This window comes from Pleurodeles waltl, chromosome 12, assembly GCF_031143425.1.
Source record: "Pleurodeles waltl isolate 20211129_DDA chromosome 12, aPleWal1.hap1.20221129, whole genome shotgun sequence".
Classification (NCBI taxonomy): Eukaryota; Metazoa; Chordata; class Amphibia; order Caudata; family Salamandridae; genus Pleurodeles; species Pleurodeles waltl.
In genome coordinates, this window is record NC_090451.1 from 30,264,061 (window position 1) to 30,282,155 (window position 18,095).

General features: G+C 50.6%; 1 protein-coding gene across 1 annotated transcript; it reads right to left on the reverse strand.

The window, feature by feature from the left end:
- Nucleotides 1-8,348: 8,348 nt before the first annotated feature.
- On the reverse strand, nucleotides 8,349-10,463 carry LOC138267029 (serine/arginine repetitive matrix protein 1-like). The gene has a single exon (XM_069215876.1). The coding sequence runs from the start codon at nucleotides 10,461-10,463 to the stop codon at nucleotides 8,349-8,351; it is 2,115 nt and encodes a 704-aa protein (XP_069071977.1).
- Nucleotides 10,464-18,095: the final 7,632 nt, after the last annotated feature.

Sequence of the window (18,095 nt, forward strand, 5' to 3'; positions counted from 1 at the left end):
ACTGCTTTTCGAAGCCATCAAAGTCGAAGATGCTCAAAAGAGGGCCATGCTCTTACATCTGAGGGGGGGAAAGACATTTACAAAATATCGAAGAACCTCACAGAGGACACCCCCCAAGACACATCTGACCCTGATAGCGGCCCCAAACATGCAGTTTGAGCCCATGGCCAACAAAGACTATGAATGCTTTGTATTCAGGCAAGCCAGACAACAAGCAGAAGAGTCAATTGACTCATTCCACATGAGGCTCAAAGACCTAGCCAGCAGGTGTAGGTCCGCAGATGAGACTGAAGAAATTTGAGGCCAAGTGATTCAGGGGTGTGCGTCTGCCAAACTGCGAGAGAGAATCCTGGAAGAGTCGGGGAGGTCCCTGTCTGACATCCTCACGATGGGGCATACCAAAGAGTGATCAAAAGCCCGAGCCTCACACATGGAGGCCGTACTTCAGAGACCAATCAAAGAAGAAGCTGTCAATACAGTGACACTTTATCCCAACAAAAGTAAACCAAGAAGCGGTTGGCAACCACAGCGGCCGTGTGGATATTATGGCGGGCCTGTTCACTGACCGAGTGATTGCCCTACCCGAGGAAAGAAATGTGCAGGCTGTGGGAAGCTCAATCACTTCGTGAAGGTATGCAGGTCAATCAAACCCAGTCTAGGAAGCGCCTCTGTTAACGCCAACACAAGCAAGTCTGAAAAAGGTAGTGAAATGGACGACGACGAGGAAGAACATGTAATTCACTCCCTGTTCACCATAGGAAATGCCAGTCACTCCTTGAAAAGGCTGCTGCGGTGCCAGGTCAATGTGGGCACGCACCCAACTCTTGTGTTTGTTGATACTGGTGCCTCCATAAATATCCTGGCAGCAGATGTATACTATCAGATGAGTCATGCACCACAAAAGTGAAAGTATATGCATATGGCCAAAACACACCACTTGTACTCAAAGGAAAGTTTCAAACATCCATGGCTCATGGATCACAATCAGTTAAAGCCATAGTATATGTAGGTAGCTTTAGAAGGGCATGAGATGTTATTGGAGTGCCAAACAGCAGAATACTGGGGCGTTGACACGTTTACCCTTGGTATACACCAAGAGTCAGTAACGGAACTACTTCATCAGTTCCGTGACATGTTTGAGGGCATTGGCTGTCTGCGTCACAGGGAGGTAAAGCTACACATCGATGAGATGGTACAACCTGATGCACTGCATTCCACCTAAGGCCACAAGTGGAAAAAGAGTTGGATAAACTAGAAACAGCTGACATTGGAGAAAGAGTTTTTGGTCCCACACCGTGAGTGTCTCTGATTGTAGTACTGCAGACACCCAAACAACCCGGAGAAGTACGCATCTGCGTGGACATGCGCCTTCCAAATGTTGCTATCAAACTTGAGAGACATTTGACCCCTACGATAGATGACTTGATTGGTGAACTAAGTGGATTCTGTTGGTTTTCCAAGCTCGATCTGCGATCAGGGTATCACCAGCTGGTTCTGGCAGAGGAGTCCCGCTACATAGCTACGTTTTCAACACATGTAGGGTTGAGGCGTTACAAGAGACTGAACTTTGGTTTCTCTAGTGCAGCCAAGGTATTTCAAAATGTCATCTATGAACTTCTAGTAGAGCTGCCTGGCACCATCAACGTCAGCGATGACATCCTAATTCATGCAGCAACTGTCCAGGAACATAATGCCAGCCTCAAGAGAGTACTAAACCGAATCAAAGAGTCAGGTCTAACTCTTCACCACATGAAGTGTGAATTTCCTACCAGCCAGATCAATTTTTTTGGATATGTATTCTCCGCAGAGGGAGTAGCCCCAGATCCAGAGAAAGTGAAAGACATTAAGAATGCGCCTCCCCCTACCAGCGTGACAGAAGTCAGTAGTTTTCTAGGAATGGTCAACTACTGTGGCCGTTTTATTAAGGACCTTTCCACGTTGACCCAACCACTCAGAAATTTGACCAAATCTTCAAAACCTTGGGTCTGGGGGCCAACACAACAGACAGCTTCCGAAGCTACCAAACATGCATTATCCACTGTCACCATACTCCGATACTTCGACCCTCGCAAAGACACGAAAATTGCGGTTGACACCGGCCCCCAGGGCCTTGGGGCAGTACTGCTCCAGAAACAAGGAAATGATGAGTGGTCCCCAGTAGCACTTGTGAGTCGGTCGTTAACTGACACCAAGCAACGATACTCGCAAATTGAAAAGGAGGCTATAGCTGTGCACTGGGGCTGTAAACATTTTCAGCTTTATGTGTATGGCCAACCATTCCTTGTCCCGACTGACCACAAGCCTTTAGTTTCCCTTTTTAACGGGACCCCCTCAAAACCGCCACCGCGGACAGAGATGTGGATGCTACAACTGCAGGACTATAGGTGCCATTTAGAGTATCGTCTGGGATCGGACAACCCAGCAAGGAAGTCTTTGAAGCCCGTGAAACCGAAGAGTATGTAAGGTATGTGTCTGTGCGATCTGGACCATTACCTGTATCCACTGAGATGATAATTCAAGCCACCGCCCAGGATGACTGCATTCAGAAGGCTCCACAGGCGATTCGTTCGAACCAGTGGTATGCAGTACGTAAGCAACTGTCTTCGCTCAACTCCATCTCGAGGCGAATAATGGAGAGCCTGCATCATGTTCACAATGAGTTGTCAATCGATCCAGATGGGTGTTTACTGCGAGGCTGTCGACTAGTCGTCCCCTCTTCACTCAGTGATCAAGTAGTGCAGTTGGCACACAATGGACACCAGAGTATGGTGAAAACTAAAAGTTGGTTGTGGACGAAGGTGTGGTTTCCCCTCATGGATGAGAAAGTGGAGAATTTAGTTCGGTCTTGTGAGTGGTGCCAGGCATCTGGTGAGCCTGGCAGGCCTGTTCCACTGGAGACTGAGCCAGGGCCCGACAGCCCTGGGTTTCCGCCAGCCTCGACTTCGGGAGTTTACCAAATGGTCAGTACACAATGGTGATGATCGATGATTTGTCCAAGAATCCGGAGGTAGAGGTCATCTCATCTCTCACTGCTGATGTTGTGATTCCCCAAATTGAAAAGATCCTGGCCACTCATGGTCTTTTTTTCCGAGATAAAGACAGCCCTCCGTTTCAAAGTAAGGAAATTGCCTCCAACTTCAAAACCACTGGCATTCAGCATCGAAGGATTACCCTGAGGTGGCCCCAAGCGAACGGGGAGGTCAAAAGACTTATGAGGACAAGGTCATCGGGATTGCTACTGCCAGTGTACAGTCTAGGGAGTACACTACTCGTTCCTATGGAACTACAGACAAACTCCTCACTCTATGACTGGTAAGGCTCCTGGGCATATCTCGATAGGGAGAGCAGTGGTAGATTCAATTCCTCATCACCAACATTGAGCTCCTGGGTGTATTGATGACGTCCAGGTCTATCAGAGACGGACTGTTGTGAACCAGAAAGCTAGTTGCAGGCGTTGTGCAAGGGCCTCGGATTTGCAGGTAAGCGATGTTGTATTGCTGAAGGAACATTCTTCTGGGCGTAAATTCCGTTTGCCGTTTGACAAGGACCCGTGGACCATTGTTCGTCGACATGGATCTATGGTGGTGGCCAAGCGGGTCAATTCCACGATCACAAGGAATGTTTCGCTGTTCAAGAAGTTTCATTCCCCAGTGCCGCCTGTTGGAGGCGATATGAACCAACCAGTGTCCGACATTGACCAAACGTCTCCACCTGGATCGGACAATAACATCTCAATTTCTCAACCAGGACCTGTCCAGGTGCCTAAAACAATTGCAGTGGAGCTGATGCCTGCGGGGTTCCGGAGGATGGCCTTGGTGGTAACAGGTCCCCTGGTCCTAACCGGTCCAATCGTACTAAATACCAGTTACTCAGTAGCCCTGCTCCTTCTCAGTGTCTGCGTGATCACTTGGTATAATATGATATCATATTTCAGTATCCATTTTTTTACAATTGCTGTGATTGATTTGTTTTAGGGAGGAATGCAGTCTCGCGCCAGTGACAAAACTGGTCGCGGGACACTACATTGTGGATGTTTCCAGTGAGGAAGTTAGAAACCCCCATCTGCTTAAATGTATAGTGTGCTGGGCCGTTGCCCACGGGGGGGAGTAAGGTATAAAATACACGGGAGCCAGTGGGCGGGGACAGTGAGGACCCGCAAAACTCACCCGCTGGCCCGCAACGACTAAACACCGTGTATTTGTGGTTCCTTGCTACGCGCAGCGCGAATCAAGTGTGGTAAACACCACACCACTGTCCCAGTGCGTGACCCACAGGTCATGCAGGTCAGCGCATAGAAACCAGAGCAGACAATAGCGCCTGCACTCTCTCAAGTCTCAACCCAGTGAAGACAGCAGTGTAGCCCGGAGCCTGCAGATTATGCGAGGTGATTGCATCAAGACTAGTTTAATTACTGCTGCGATGGGTTGTCTGTCTATCTGTCTGTCTGTCTGTATAGAGCAGGAGATTTTGATCCCACTGGACTCTGAATTAAAGAGGGGGAGGGTCTCAGTAAGCAAGTCAATATCACAAGGTGGCCCCCCTAAATGAATGATGCTTATGATTTATCCATGTAGGCACTTCGTTGCCATTTTAGACTTTCATTTACCAGTGCACTCTGGGATCTGTAGTCTTTTTGGATTAACGTTGTAATCGACTCATATGCCTGAATATGACTGGTAAAAGAAATCCCCAGGTCGGGAAATGTGACGTGCTGGTCACTTGGAACAATCTCGTCAGCCAAGTTCCAGTCCCATCTTCACTCTTCCTCCCAAAATCCTGACATCTGACCAAAGCGCTTTGTATTGATTTTGGAATTTTAACATAAAATACGTGCTCACAGTTTCTGCACTAACTGCAGAACAACGCATTATGGAGTTGTGTATGCAAAGCTGACATCTCATCTAAAGTCGCTGTGAGTTTAGCTGTTCTCCACCACCTTTTACTTGCATTCTGGGACTTGCAGTCTTGTTTCTACAGTGATATAAAGAAGACTACAAGTCCCAGAATGCAAAGGAAAACCCTGGAAGCAATGCACATAGGCACGCATGGATGTGAGGAACTTGGAGCCCCTAGCACCATTCCAACCCCACATTAGGTTTATTTTTTGGACACTAATGTGGCGTTAGAAGCCCAAAAACCCTGCGCCATATTTACAAAGTGGCGTAATGCATGCATTGCGCCACTTTGAAACCCTTTGTGCTACATTATGCCTGCACCCGGCATAATGTATGCTAAGGGGACGTTCCCCCATTAGGAGGGACAAAAAAATGATGCAAGGAAATCCAAGAGATTTCCTTGCACCATTTTTTAGCACTTTTAACGGGTGCTCAGAGCAGGCGTTTAAAGGAGGCTTCCATTGGTAACAATGGGCCTCTGGGTGCTTTGCAGGATTAGCGTTAGAATTTTAGATGCTAGTACTGCAAAGCGCCGGACTAGCGTACAAAATTCTGATTCTAGTCCCCTAACTAGCGCCATGGTGGCCGTGTATTAAATACAGCGCACACATGGTGGCGGTATGGGGGTCGCTAAGGGGGACCAGTAAAGTGGCGCTACACTGCGTGCAGCACCGTTTGGTGTGGGTGCAGGAGGCCTTCTGGCTGCAGGTCAACCCACCTCATGCCTTGTGCATGATTCACTGACATCCGAACCAGCCTAACATGTAAACACCCTTAATACACAAGTGCAGGCCTCAGGTATGTGGGTGGGTGGGAGAGACGTGATGTACTCTCATTGCTTTGGTTTCAACGCTCACACCAGCTTACTTTCAGAAACAAAGGCCAGGCCTTCTCTCTTTGGCGCTTCTCTTATGCGCTGCTCACACGACCTGCGCAGCTCATTGAGGTGGTTTTGTCCAGACGAGCGCTATTAATTTGGTGCGTTATTTACATTAAGTTTATGGCATTTCTTTTTGGGTGACCTCGACCACTGGAAAGATTCAATCCAGATCCAAGAGACACCACTGCATTTCCCAACATCCATTTCTAAAGGAAGTGACATTTTTTGTTTATTGCCAAAACCATATCTAAAGCTTTGGCAAAGTCACCAGGTCTGCATCGGCTGCCTGCCTTTTCGCTTTGTCAATGCTTGTTTTGTTGTCATTTTTGTGGAACGTTATTGTTCAGAAACTTGCCAGTCCCACATCAATCAGAAAAAAACACTGGTTAAAAGCACAAAAAAGGTGAAAAAGCCTACATTACCACATTACCATAATAATCCTTGGTGCTAAAGGTAATGATTGTGTGAGTAGATGTGGTCCTTGTGACAAGGGGGGACACATCCCTCAGAGAGATGTTTGCCAGTTGTTGACGTAGACTGGCCCATTCTCTCATGCTATGTACAGTGAGGAGCCTCACTACAGCTTCCCAGTTCAATGTGTGACACCAATCAACTCCGTCCACTGCAGAGGTATTTTTTATTTTTTTGGCAGTTTTATACAGCACGAACTCGACCCGAAGATATTGGCGTGCTTTACATAAGCACTAATTACCTTACCGAAAGGCACATTTATTTTTGGTGGGCATGGGGAGATTAAGGGTGTCATTATGACCCCAGTGGTCGGTGCTAATGTGGTTGTAGTACTGCCAACAGGCTTGCAGTACTTACCACCACATTATGACATTGGCGGGGTGGCTGAAGCCAACCCGCCAATGTACCACTCCATCCGTCATGGCGGTAGCAGCCGCCAGGCTGGAGATGAGAATCTCCAGCCCGGCGGCTGCCATTGTGCTGCCAGCGGTATTATGTCCCTGCCTACCGCAATGGTTTTCGTGGCTTTCGTAACGCCACGAAAACCATGACAGTAGGCCCTATCAGTGACAGGGAATTCCTTCCCTGTCACTGATAGGAGGCCCCCATCCCCCCCAATAAACTCCCCAGACGCCCCCCCTACATCCACACCCCACCAAAACACGCAAGCAGACACACTCATCCACACATACATACATGCATGCATAAATTCATTCATACATCTGCATACACATCATAACATACATGCCGACACGCATACACATTACCATACATCCACGCACTCACACATTCATCCACGCACGCAAACAACACCACACACACACTCGCATTCACGCGCATTCACACATACATGCACCCCCCCGCCGCACACACAACACCCCCCACCTCCCTCTCCTGTCGGAGACCCGACATACCTGGATCCAGGGGTCTTCTGGCAGGGGACTGGGTGCTGCTACCGCCAGCAGCACCCGCCAGCAGAACACTGCCAGGCCGTATTTGTCATAATATGGTGGTCTACTGGCGTGGCACTGCTGGTGGTAGCAGCGCCACCTTACCGCCATCCGCCAGCATGGCCACAGCCGGATTTCTGCCCTACTTGTGGTGGAAATCTGGCTGTGGTCATATTATAGTGGACGGATAGTAGCCACGGCGACGGTCTTTTGACGTCCTTCACTGCAGCGGTAGGCAGTTTTTACCGCCAATGTCCAAATGAGGGCCTAAGTGATTTGCCCAGAATCACAGGATGTTGAGCCAGCGCCGCCATTCACACCTGGTTCCCCAGTTCCAAAGCCGGCAGGTTTGGCCCTTGCGCCATATCCTCATATAACTGGCCAACTGAGGGCTTGAAGATATTCTGCCTGTCGCCATCTTGAAGTGCATCCCGGTGCATTGTGGGGGATTTCTGGGGTCAGTCAGGCACCTGGCCCTCAGCACGGCTGCTGGCCCATAACTGACCCCGTCCCAGCCCCGCTCCCCTCTCAGGGGCGGGGAGAGGCTGCCCTGGTCACGCCCACGGTTTTATCACCAGTCTTGCGACATTTCGCACTGATAACTTCCCCTGGCAGCTGAAAGAAAGTAACCTCCTCTCGGTTGAATTCCTGGAATTCAGAGGGCCGGTGGCTTCCTTTCAGAGCTGCTGGAAATCGTGTTTGAACAGGAGATTACGGGAAAGGCGGGAGGCTGCGGGAGGAGAGATTGTAGCCCGGGGGGCGCCGCCCAGACCCCCAGATGCCACCTGCTCTGAGGCGGGATGCGCTGCCTCAGGTGAGTCCGGCCTCCTGCAAGGGGAGGAGGCCCTTCAACAGACATTATTGTGTGACACTCCTAGCACCACTGAGATATTACAGAGGGAGGTACTTACAGGTAACAGTCAGCAGGGCAAAGTACCGGCGAGGGTGTCCCGTACTGAGGGACACGTGGGAAGCACCGTGAGACACCCCGTGCGTTTCCACACCGAGCCTTGTGTCACCTCAGTGAAGCGCGTTTCATTGTGTAATTGTTATAAACAAGCATATGCACGTTGTGTGGTGTTTGTGTAGAGCAAACAGGGCAGCGGGACTGTAAAGGGTCGAGTGAGAGGCGAGGGAGCAGTCACTGGGCTGTTACACGTTGTGATGTGTCCAACTCTTTCCTTGATCGCATCCGCATGGGAGCGGTCCTGATGGATACAGGGATGTTCTCCAGATCCCGGAGCATGGATGGAGAAGTCCTGCCGCCTCGCTTTCTTCTCTTCCCTGCACTTCCCAGTCGGCAGTCTGATGCTCTCCTGGTGGAGAGTGATGCTCTCCTGTGGAGGGTGATGCTCTCCTGGTGGAGAGTGATGCTCTCCTGTGGAAGGTGATGCTCTCCTGTGGAAGGTGATGCTCTCCTGTGGAGGGTGATGCTCTCCTGGTGGAGAGTGATGCTCTCCTGTGGAAGGTGATGCTCTCCTGTGGAGGGTGATGCTCTCCTGTGGAGGGTGATGCTCCCCTGTGGAAGGTGATGCTCTCCTGAGGGTGATGCTCTCCTGTGGAGGGTGATGCTCTCATGTGGAAGGTGATGCTCTCCTGTGGAAGGTGATGCTCTCCTGTGGAAGGTGATGCTCTCCTGTGGAGGGTGATGCTCTCCTGGTGGAGTGTGATGCTCTTCTGTGGAGGGTGATGCTCTCCTGGTGGAGCGTGATGCTCTTCTGTGGAGGGTGATGCTCTCCTGTGGAGGGTGATGCTCTTCTGTGGAGGGTGATGCTCTCCTGTGGAGGGTGATGCTCTTCTGTGGAGGGTGATGCTTTCCTGTGGAAGGTGATGCTCTCCTGGTGGAGGGTGATGCTCTCCTGGTGGAGCGTGATGCTCTCCTGGTGGAGAGTGAGGCTCTCCTGTGGAAGGTGATGCTCTCCTGTGGAGGGTGATGCTCTCCTGGTGGAGCGTGATGCTCTTCTGTGGAGGGTGATGCTCTCCTGTGGAAGGTGATGCTCTCCTGTGGAGGGTGATGCTCTCCTGGTGGAGCGTGATGCTCTTCTGTGGAGGGTGATGCTCTCCTGTGGAAGGTGATGCTCTCCTGTGGAGGGTGATGCTCTCCTGGTGGAGGGTGATGCTCTCCTGATGAGTGTGATTCTCTCCTGGTGGAAGGTGATGCTCTCCTGTGGGAGGGTGATGTTCTCCTGGTGGAGGGTGATGCTCTCGGGTGATGCTCTCCTGTGGACGGTGCTGCTTTCCTGTGGAGGCTGATGCTCTCCTGTGGAGGGGGATGCTCTCGGGTGATGCTCTCCTGTGGGAGGGTGATGTTCTCCTGGTGGAAGGTGATGCTCTCCTATGGAGGGTGATGCTCTCCTGGTGGAGCGTGATGCTCTCCTGTGGAGGCTGATGCTCTCCTGGTGGAGAGTGATGCTCTTCTGTGGAGGGTGATGCTCTCCTGTGGAGGGTGATGCTCTTCTGTGGAAGGTGATGCTCTCCTGTGGAAGGTGATGCTCTCCTGGTGGAGCGTGATGCTCTTCTGTGGAGGGTGATGCTCTCCTGGTGGAGCGTGATGCTCTTCTGTGGAGGGTGATGCTCTCCTGTGGAGGGTGATGCTCTTCTGTGGAGGGTGATGCTCTCCTGTGGAAGATGATGCTCTCCTGGTGGAGGGTGATGCTCTCCTGGTGGAGCGTGATGCTCTCCTGGTGGAGAGTGAGGCTCTCCTGTGGAAGGTGATGCTCTCCTGTGGAGGGTGATGCTCTCCTGGTGGAGCGTGATGCTCTTCTGTGGAGGGTGATGCTCTCCTGTGGAAGGTGATGCTCTCCTGTGGAGGGTGATGCTCTCCTGGTGGAGGGTGATGCTCTCCTGATGAGTGTGATTCTCTCCTGGTGGAAGGTGATGCTCTCCTGTGGGAGGGTGATGTTCTCCTGGTGGAGGGTGATGCTCTCGGGTGATGCTCTCCTGTGGACGGTGCTGCTTTCCTGTGGAGGCTGATGCTCTCCTGTGGAGGGGGATGCTCTCAGGTGATGCTCTCCTGTGGGAGGGTGATGTTCTCCTGGTGGAAGGTGATGCTCTCCTATGGAGGGTGATGCTCTCCTGATGAGGGTGATTCTCTCCTGGTGGAAGGTGATGCTCTCCTGTGGAGGGTGATGCTCGCCTGGTGGAAGGTGATGCTCTCCTGTGGAGGGTGATGCTCTCCTGGGTGGGGGTGATGCTCTCGGTGATGCTCTCCTGGTGGAGGGTGATGCTCTCCTGGTGGAGGGTTATGCTGTCCTGGTGGAAGATCATGCTCTCCTGATGAGGGTGATGCTCTCCTGATGAGGGTGATGCTCTCCTGATGAGGGTGCTGCTCTGCTGTGGAGGCTGATGCTCTCCTGTGGCGGGGGATGCTCTCGGGTGATGCTCTCCTGTGAGAGGGTGATGCTCTCCTGTGGACGGTGCTGCTCTCCTGTGGGAGGGTGATGCTCTCCTGTGGAGGGGGATGCTCTCAGGTGATGCTCTCCTGTGGAAGGTGGTGCTCTCGGGTGATGCTCTCCTGTGAGAGGGTGATGTTCTCCTGGTGGAAGGTGATGCTCTCCTGTGGAGGGTGATGCTCTCCTGTGGAAGGTGGTGCTCTCGGGTGATGCTCCCCTGTGGAGGGTGCTCCAAGAGCCACTTAAGGTGATGCGTTGGCTGCAAGATAAGGGGGCCGCCGGCTCTGACGGGCTATGGACAAATGGTGCAGCTGGTTTTGCAGGTGGCAAAGGATCCCGTGGGATCCCACCTGGATGAGGGGGGTGTGATCATAGTTCTACAGGCCCTGGATGAGACGCGCTACGTGTGTAGGACACCTTGGGGAGGTACAGTGTGGAGTCTGGGAGCCACACTGCAGGGGGTGTTACCACCGACCAGAAGCAAGAGTCCCAGCCCCAGGGGGGCGGTTCGAAGTCCTTTCCAGGAAGACATGGTTTCCCTGCCTAGAAGAGGATGCTGCTATCAGCCGCCTTTATGCGCTTTGGCTGCTGTTCCTTGAGGGTGAGGGTGGTCTCCAGGGAGAATCAAAGTCACTTGACGTTCAGTGAAAGGTGGGGTTTGAAGCTGTCAAAGTCCATATCATTGAGGCAGTTTTGTACTGATCCCTGTTTGTTGTTTTGGGGAAATAACTGGAGTTCCGCCTTGGTTGTGCTTCAGGTGAGCACTGGACCTCCGGGCCATGGTGACCTGAGGAGCTGGATGTCTGCATCAGACTTTTAGGGAGAGTTGTCTGTCTTCTTTTATATTCATTATATCACATTTTCCTACGATGATTCCTTTAAGAGCCGCGAAGGCCCCGCACGTCACTAGTTACTCGTCCAACTGATGGATCTCAAATGAGCTGTGAATGAAGAAAAATACATTTTTGGGGCTTGATGCAATTTTGCACAGAGGGCGCCTCATTAACGTCCGTGTGGGGGCCGGGGGGGCTGCTTTTTAACAGAGTGGATATCACTGAGAAGAGGGTGACACCCATCACATGGAGGTGAGTTGACAGGTGTGCTCTTGTTGGGCTGCTCAGAGGCGTGCAGGTGGGGGGGTCTAATGAAGGACTGGAACGCTAACCTCCTCTACAGAAGGAACGAAGGTGAGAGAGCAGGGGACGCCACCTTGCTGGAATACAAGACATGAAACGCACAGAACTGCCCATGACGCGAGATGCTGGAAACTTCAAACCCCAGGTCTAGATGGCGGAAAGTCCTCCTCTGGAGGGGATAAGATTTGCTGGCTTGGCAGGCCTGAGCTTAGGACAGAGACTGTTTGGGACAGTCGTACAGCGCCTAGTACTGCTATAGTCTATTATCTGGGACACTTCATCATCAGAACTCTTTGAGACCATGGTGGGATCCATCTTGAGACATGCACAGGTGCACTGTGGGTAATTTATATTGCAGACGCACCAGAGCCCTGATATTACAATAACTTTATAGCAATCATGGCATTGTTTTGTATTGTTTTTTTTTACATTATAATTCTTTGCTCCGGTAAATCATGTGAACCACTGCTCGACCCGTTCTGAAAGACCTCGCTGTTGCATTGTGGGTAACAGTTCTTCTTCTCCATTGAGTAGATGGAGTTGGGCCGGGAAGACGTAAAGAATGGACCAGAGACAGCAGACGAGGCAAGGGTTATAGACCGCAGTTTGTGGTCTCACATCACTGTTCCTTTGGCAATAATCATAATATTGAACTTGTAGTATTTGAAGGTGGCCATCGGCCTAGCAGGGTGACTAGCAGGTGGTTGCTAGGTAACCACAGGTAAATGCTTGTTGTGCAAAGTAAAATAGGTCAAACCTTTATCTCCACCCTCCTGCTGCTGTTTTAGTCCTAAAGAATGCATTTCCGGCCTTTTTGTTACATCACTTCCGGGGTCAGAGATTTAAAGCAATTTGTGAAATGGAGGAATAGCTAAATAAGAAAATGCTAACAAAAAGGTAAAGCAATGGAGTTTTTGATTGGAAATTCGATCGAAGTTAAAATATGAATAACCAGGAACAACAGGCTAGAAGTACAAAGCATTTTTGTGGTCGCAACAATAGGATTCATTCTTCTCCCTATGTATTAATTCCAAGTTATTCAAACTCCTAAAATGGGATTATAAATGGATCCACTTTGGTTTCTGGCGCAGGAACGCTACAGGCGCCCCTTACAAATAGCAAATCAGTATCTCTTGTGTCAATATTTTGCAACCAAAATCTGGAAATACATGAAAAAGATACCAGCCCCTTGAAGGAAGTGTAACCCATTTGCAAAATCGAAGAGGTCTCCATGGGATTCCTTCCTGTTTGTGAATGTAAAAAAAGTTTAGCTGGGAGGAGGCGGTGGCCCAGGGGACCGCTCCATACTATCAAACGTTTAAGAAATGTAAAATGTTTTCTAAAAAAACAACCTTTTCCTTTCAAGAAAACCAGCTGCGTTATAAAATAAATATATTTAAAAGGCAATCACAGGCATGGTGGGCTGCTGACCCAAGAGGCCACCACTCCTGTGATGGTCGCCAATCACCGTGCATTATAATTTGCAACCTATCGCAGGAATATTGATGAGGTAGGTCAAATTGCGAGCCACTCTGGATCGGGAGTGTGTGAACCGACCTGCGAGCAGTATTTTGTGACCAGTTTAGCATCCATCTGGCACAACATTTTTGAGCCATGTCCTTCTTAAACTATTCTCTTCCAACTTCTGGTCTTTGTAGATTTTTGGGAGTATTCAATTTGAATTTATAAGGTTTAGCAGATCGTCAGTCTGACAGTGCACCCCAAAGACTCACAGGAATTGTTTGGAACGGTGGATGAAAGAAGGAAAGGATTGAAGGGAGGGATGAATGAATGCAGGAACTGAAGGGAGGGATGAATGAGTGCAGGATCTGAAGGGAGGGGTGGAAGACAGAAAGAACTGAAGGGAGAGAAGGAAGACAGAAAGAACTGAAGTGAGGGGTGGAAGACAGAAAGAACTGAAGGGAGGGATGAATGAATGCAGGAGCTGAAGGGAGGGATGGGAAACAGAAAGAACTGAAAGGAGGGATGAATGAATGCAGGAACTGAAGGGCAGGATGGAAGGCAGAAAGAACTGAAGGGAGGGATGAAAGACAGAAAGAACTCGAAGGAGGGATGAATGAATGCAGGAACTGAAGGGAGGGAGGGAAGACAGAAAGAACTGAAGGGAGGGATGAATGAATGCAGGAGCTGAAGGGAGGGATGGAAGACAGAAAGAACTGAAAGGAGGGATGAATGAATGCAGGAACTGAAGGGCGGGATGGAAGGCAGAAATAACTGAAGGGAGGGATGGAAGACAGAAAGAACTCAAAGGAGGGATGAATTAATGCAGGAACTGAAGGGAGAGAGGGAAGACAGAAAGAACTGAAAGGAGGGATGAATGAATGCAGGAGCTGAAGGGAGGGATGAATGAATGCAGGAGCTGAAGGGCAGGATGGAAGCCAGAAAGAACTCAAAGGAGGGATGAATGAATGCAGGAACTGAAGGGAGGAATGAATGAATGCAGGAACTGAAGAGAGGGATGGAAGACAGAAATAACTGAAAGGAGGGATGAATGAATGCAGGAACTGAAGGGAGGGGTGGAAGGCAGAAAGAACTGAAGGGAGGGATGAATGACTGCAGGAGATGAAGGTAGGGATGAATGAATGCAGGAACTGAAGGGCTCGACTGATAAATGCAAGCACTGAAGGGAGAGAGGAGAGAAGCTTGGAGCACACACTGTCATATTTTGATCACACTCAATAGTTGATCCCCTCGGCTTACAAACGACCCCCACCTGAGCCTCAGCTCCTAGAAGCCCGGGGTTCCAGGTTCTCGTGGTAGCTGAATTACTGGTTCACATCGCCTGCTGATGAATGAGCAGCCTCACAGGTCCCCGGTGAATGTTTAAGGGGCTCAGTGCAGGCCGCTGCCACCTGAGACCTTGAACCCCTGTGGCGCAGAGGAGAGGGCCGCATAGTATTAGGGTATGAGTGTACCCCCCTGACAGCCCCTGAGAGCTGCAGAGCTGCACCCGTGCAATGACTGGGGGAGGTTGTATATTTTCTCAGGTGAGACCTGTAAGGCTTCAAGTGCCCAGAGAGATGTGTATATGTCTACAATGACTGCAGACAGACTGTATATGTTCTCTTAGGGGAAGGTGCATCCATAAATACAGCATTCACGCCTATAGCTAGCCCTACGCCCTTTGACCCCCGTGCTGCACGTGAGCAGGGGCAGGTGAGCTCAGGGCAGGTCCTGTAGTATTCCGTGGACACGCCCAACCTGACAGAGGTCAGGGCATTCAGTGTAAACAGTTATCACAATAAAAAGTACATAAAGGTTTCCAAGTGTGGTTTCTTAAAAATAAACACTCAACCTGCTGGACGGGCACCCCAGCCTCGGGTGCCCTGGTCACGAGCTCGCAGCCTTGTTTGTTCCTTTGCCAGCTGAAGTGAAACTGCCAGGGATGCCAGCCCAGCCCTTTGTACCAACAAACCTGCAGGATCGGTTTATTCCTGGCTGATAAGCTGGGCAGGAGGCTCACTTCCGGCCTCCTGGGGTGTCCACTCCCTGCTTGAAGGCCCCACCTGAGCTACAGGACAGCACACCTCAGGATGGCTTCATGCCATCAGCTTCACCTCTACCTCACAGAGGATGTGCTAAGAGCCATCCACCTCCCCTGTGCGTCTTACGGTGAGCTGAGACATGCACCTCACCTGTGCGTCTCACGGTGAGCTGAGACATGCACCTCACCTGTGCGTCTCACGGTGAGCTGAGACATGCACCTCACCTGTACCTCTCACTGTGAGCTGAGACATGCACCTCACCTGTGCGTCTCACGGTGAGCTGAGACATGCACCTCACCTGTACCTCTTACTGTGAGCTGAGACATGCACCTCACCTGTGCGTCTCACGGTGAGCTGAGACATGCACCTCACCTGTACCTCTCACTGTGAGCTGAGACATGCACCTCACCTGTACCTCTAACTGTGAGCTAAGACACATGCACCTCACCTGTACCTCTTACTGTGAGCTGGGACATGCACCTCACGTGCACCTGTGAGCTGAGACATGCACCTCACCTGTACCTCTTACTGTGAGCTGAGACATGTACCTCACCTGTGCGTCTCACGGTGAGCTGAGACATGCACCTCACCTGTGCGTCTCACGGTAAGCTGAGACATGCACCTCACCTGTACCTCTCACTGTGAGCTGAGACATGCACCTCACCTGTGCCTCTTACTGTGAGCTACGAGCCCCATACCTCCCCTGTTCCTTATACTGTGAGCTGAGACGTGCACCTCACCTGTACCTCTTACTGTGAGCTAAGACACATGCACCTCACCTGTACCTCTTACTGTGAGCTAAGAGCCATGCACCTCACCTGTACCTCTTACTGTGAGCTGGGACATGCACCTCACGTGTACCTGTGAGCTGAGACATGCACCTCACCTGTACATCTTACTGTGAGCTACGAGCCCTATACCTCCCCTGTACCTTGTACTGTGAGCTGAGACATGCACCTCACCTGTAGCTCTTACTGTGAGCTAGAAGCCCTATACCTCACCTGTACCTCTTACTGTGAGCTGAGACACATGCACCTCATTTGTACCTCTTACTGTGAGCAAAGAGCCCTATACCTCACCTGTACCTCTTACTGTGAGCTGAGACACATGCACCTCATCTGTACCTCTTACTGTGAGCTGAGACACATGCCTCACCTGTACCTCTTACTGTGTGCTGTCATGCACCTCACCTGTACCTCTTACTGTGAGCTGAGACATGCACCTCACCTGTACCTCTTACTGTGAGCTACGAGCCCTATACCTCCCCTGTACCTTGTACTGTGAGCTGAGACATGCACCTCACCTGTACCTCTTTCTGTGAGCTGTGACACATGCACCTCACCTGTACCTCTTACGGTGAGCTAAGAGCCCTATACCTCACCTGTACCTCTTACTGTGAGCTGAGACATGCATTTCACCTGTGCTTCTTACTGTGAGCTAACAGCCCTATACTTCACCTGTACCTCTTACTGTGGGCTAAGATCTCTACGTCTCACCTGTGCTTCTTACTGTGAGCCGAGAACCCTATACCTCACCTGTACCTCTTACTGTGAGCTAAGAGCCATATACATAACCTGTACCTCTTACTGTGAGCTGAGACACATGCACCTCACCTGTACCTCTTACTGTGAGCTGAGACAAGCACCTCACCTGTACCTCTTACTGTGAGCTAAGAGCCCTATACCTCACCTGTACCTCTTACTGTGGGCTACGAGCTCTATACCTCACATGTGCTTCTAACTGTGAGCTGAGCGCCCTATACCTCACCAGTACCTCATACTGTGAGCTGAGAGCCCTCTACCTCACCTGTGCCTCTTACTGTGAGCTACGGGCCCTATACCTCACCAGTACCTCGTAATGTGAGCTGAGAGCCCTATACTGCATCTATACCTCTTACTGTGAGCTGAGACATGCACCTTAGCTGTAGCTCTTACTGTGAGCTAAGAGCCCTATACCCCACTTGTACCTCTGACTGTGGGCTAAGAGCTCTATACCTCACATGTGCTTCTTACTGTGAGCTGAGAACCTTATACCTCACCTGTACCTCTTACTGTGAGCTGAGACATGCACCTCACCTGTACCTATTACTGTGAGCTAAGAGCCCTATACCTCACCTGTACCTCTTAGTGTGAGCTGGTACATGCACCTCACCTGTAATTCTTACTGTGAGCTGAGACATGCACTTCACCTGTACCTCTTACTGTGAGCTGAGACATGCACCTCACCTGTGCGTCTTATTGTGAGCTAAAAGCCCTAAACCTCACATGTACTCTTACTGTGAGCTGAGACATGCACCTCACCTGTACCTCTTTCTGTGAGCTGTGACACATGCACCTCACCTGTACCTCTTACAGTGAGCTAAGAGCCCTATACCTCACCTGTACCTCTTACTGTGAGCTGAGACATGCATTTCACCTGTGCTTCTTACTGTGAGCTAACAGCCCTATACTTCACCTGTACCTCTTACTGTGGGCTAAGATCTCTACGTCTCACCTGTGCTTCTTACTGTGAGCCGAGAACCCTATACCTCACCTGTACCTCTTACTGTGAGCTAAGAGCCATATACCTCACCTGTACCTCTTACTGTGAGCTGAGACACATGCACCTCACCTGTACCTCTTACTGTGAGCTGGGACATGCACCTCAACTGTGCTTCTTACTGTGAGCTACGAGCCTATAACTCACCTGTACCTCTTACTGTGAGCTAAGAGCCCTATACCTCACCTGTGCGTCTTTACTGTGAGCTGAGACATGCACCTCACCGGTGCCTCTTACTGAGAGCTAAGAGCTCTATACGTCACCTGTGCCTCTTACTGAGAGCTAAGAGCTCTATACATCACTTGTACCTCTTACTATGAGCTAAGA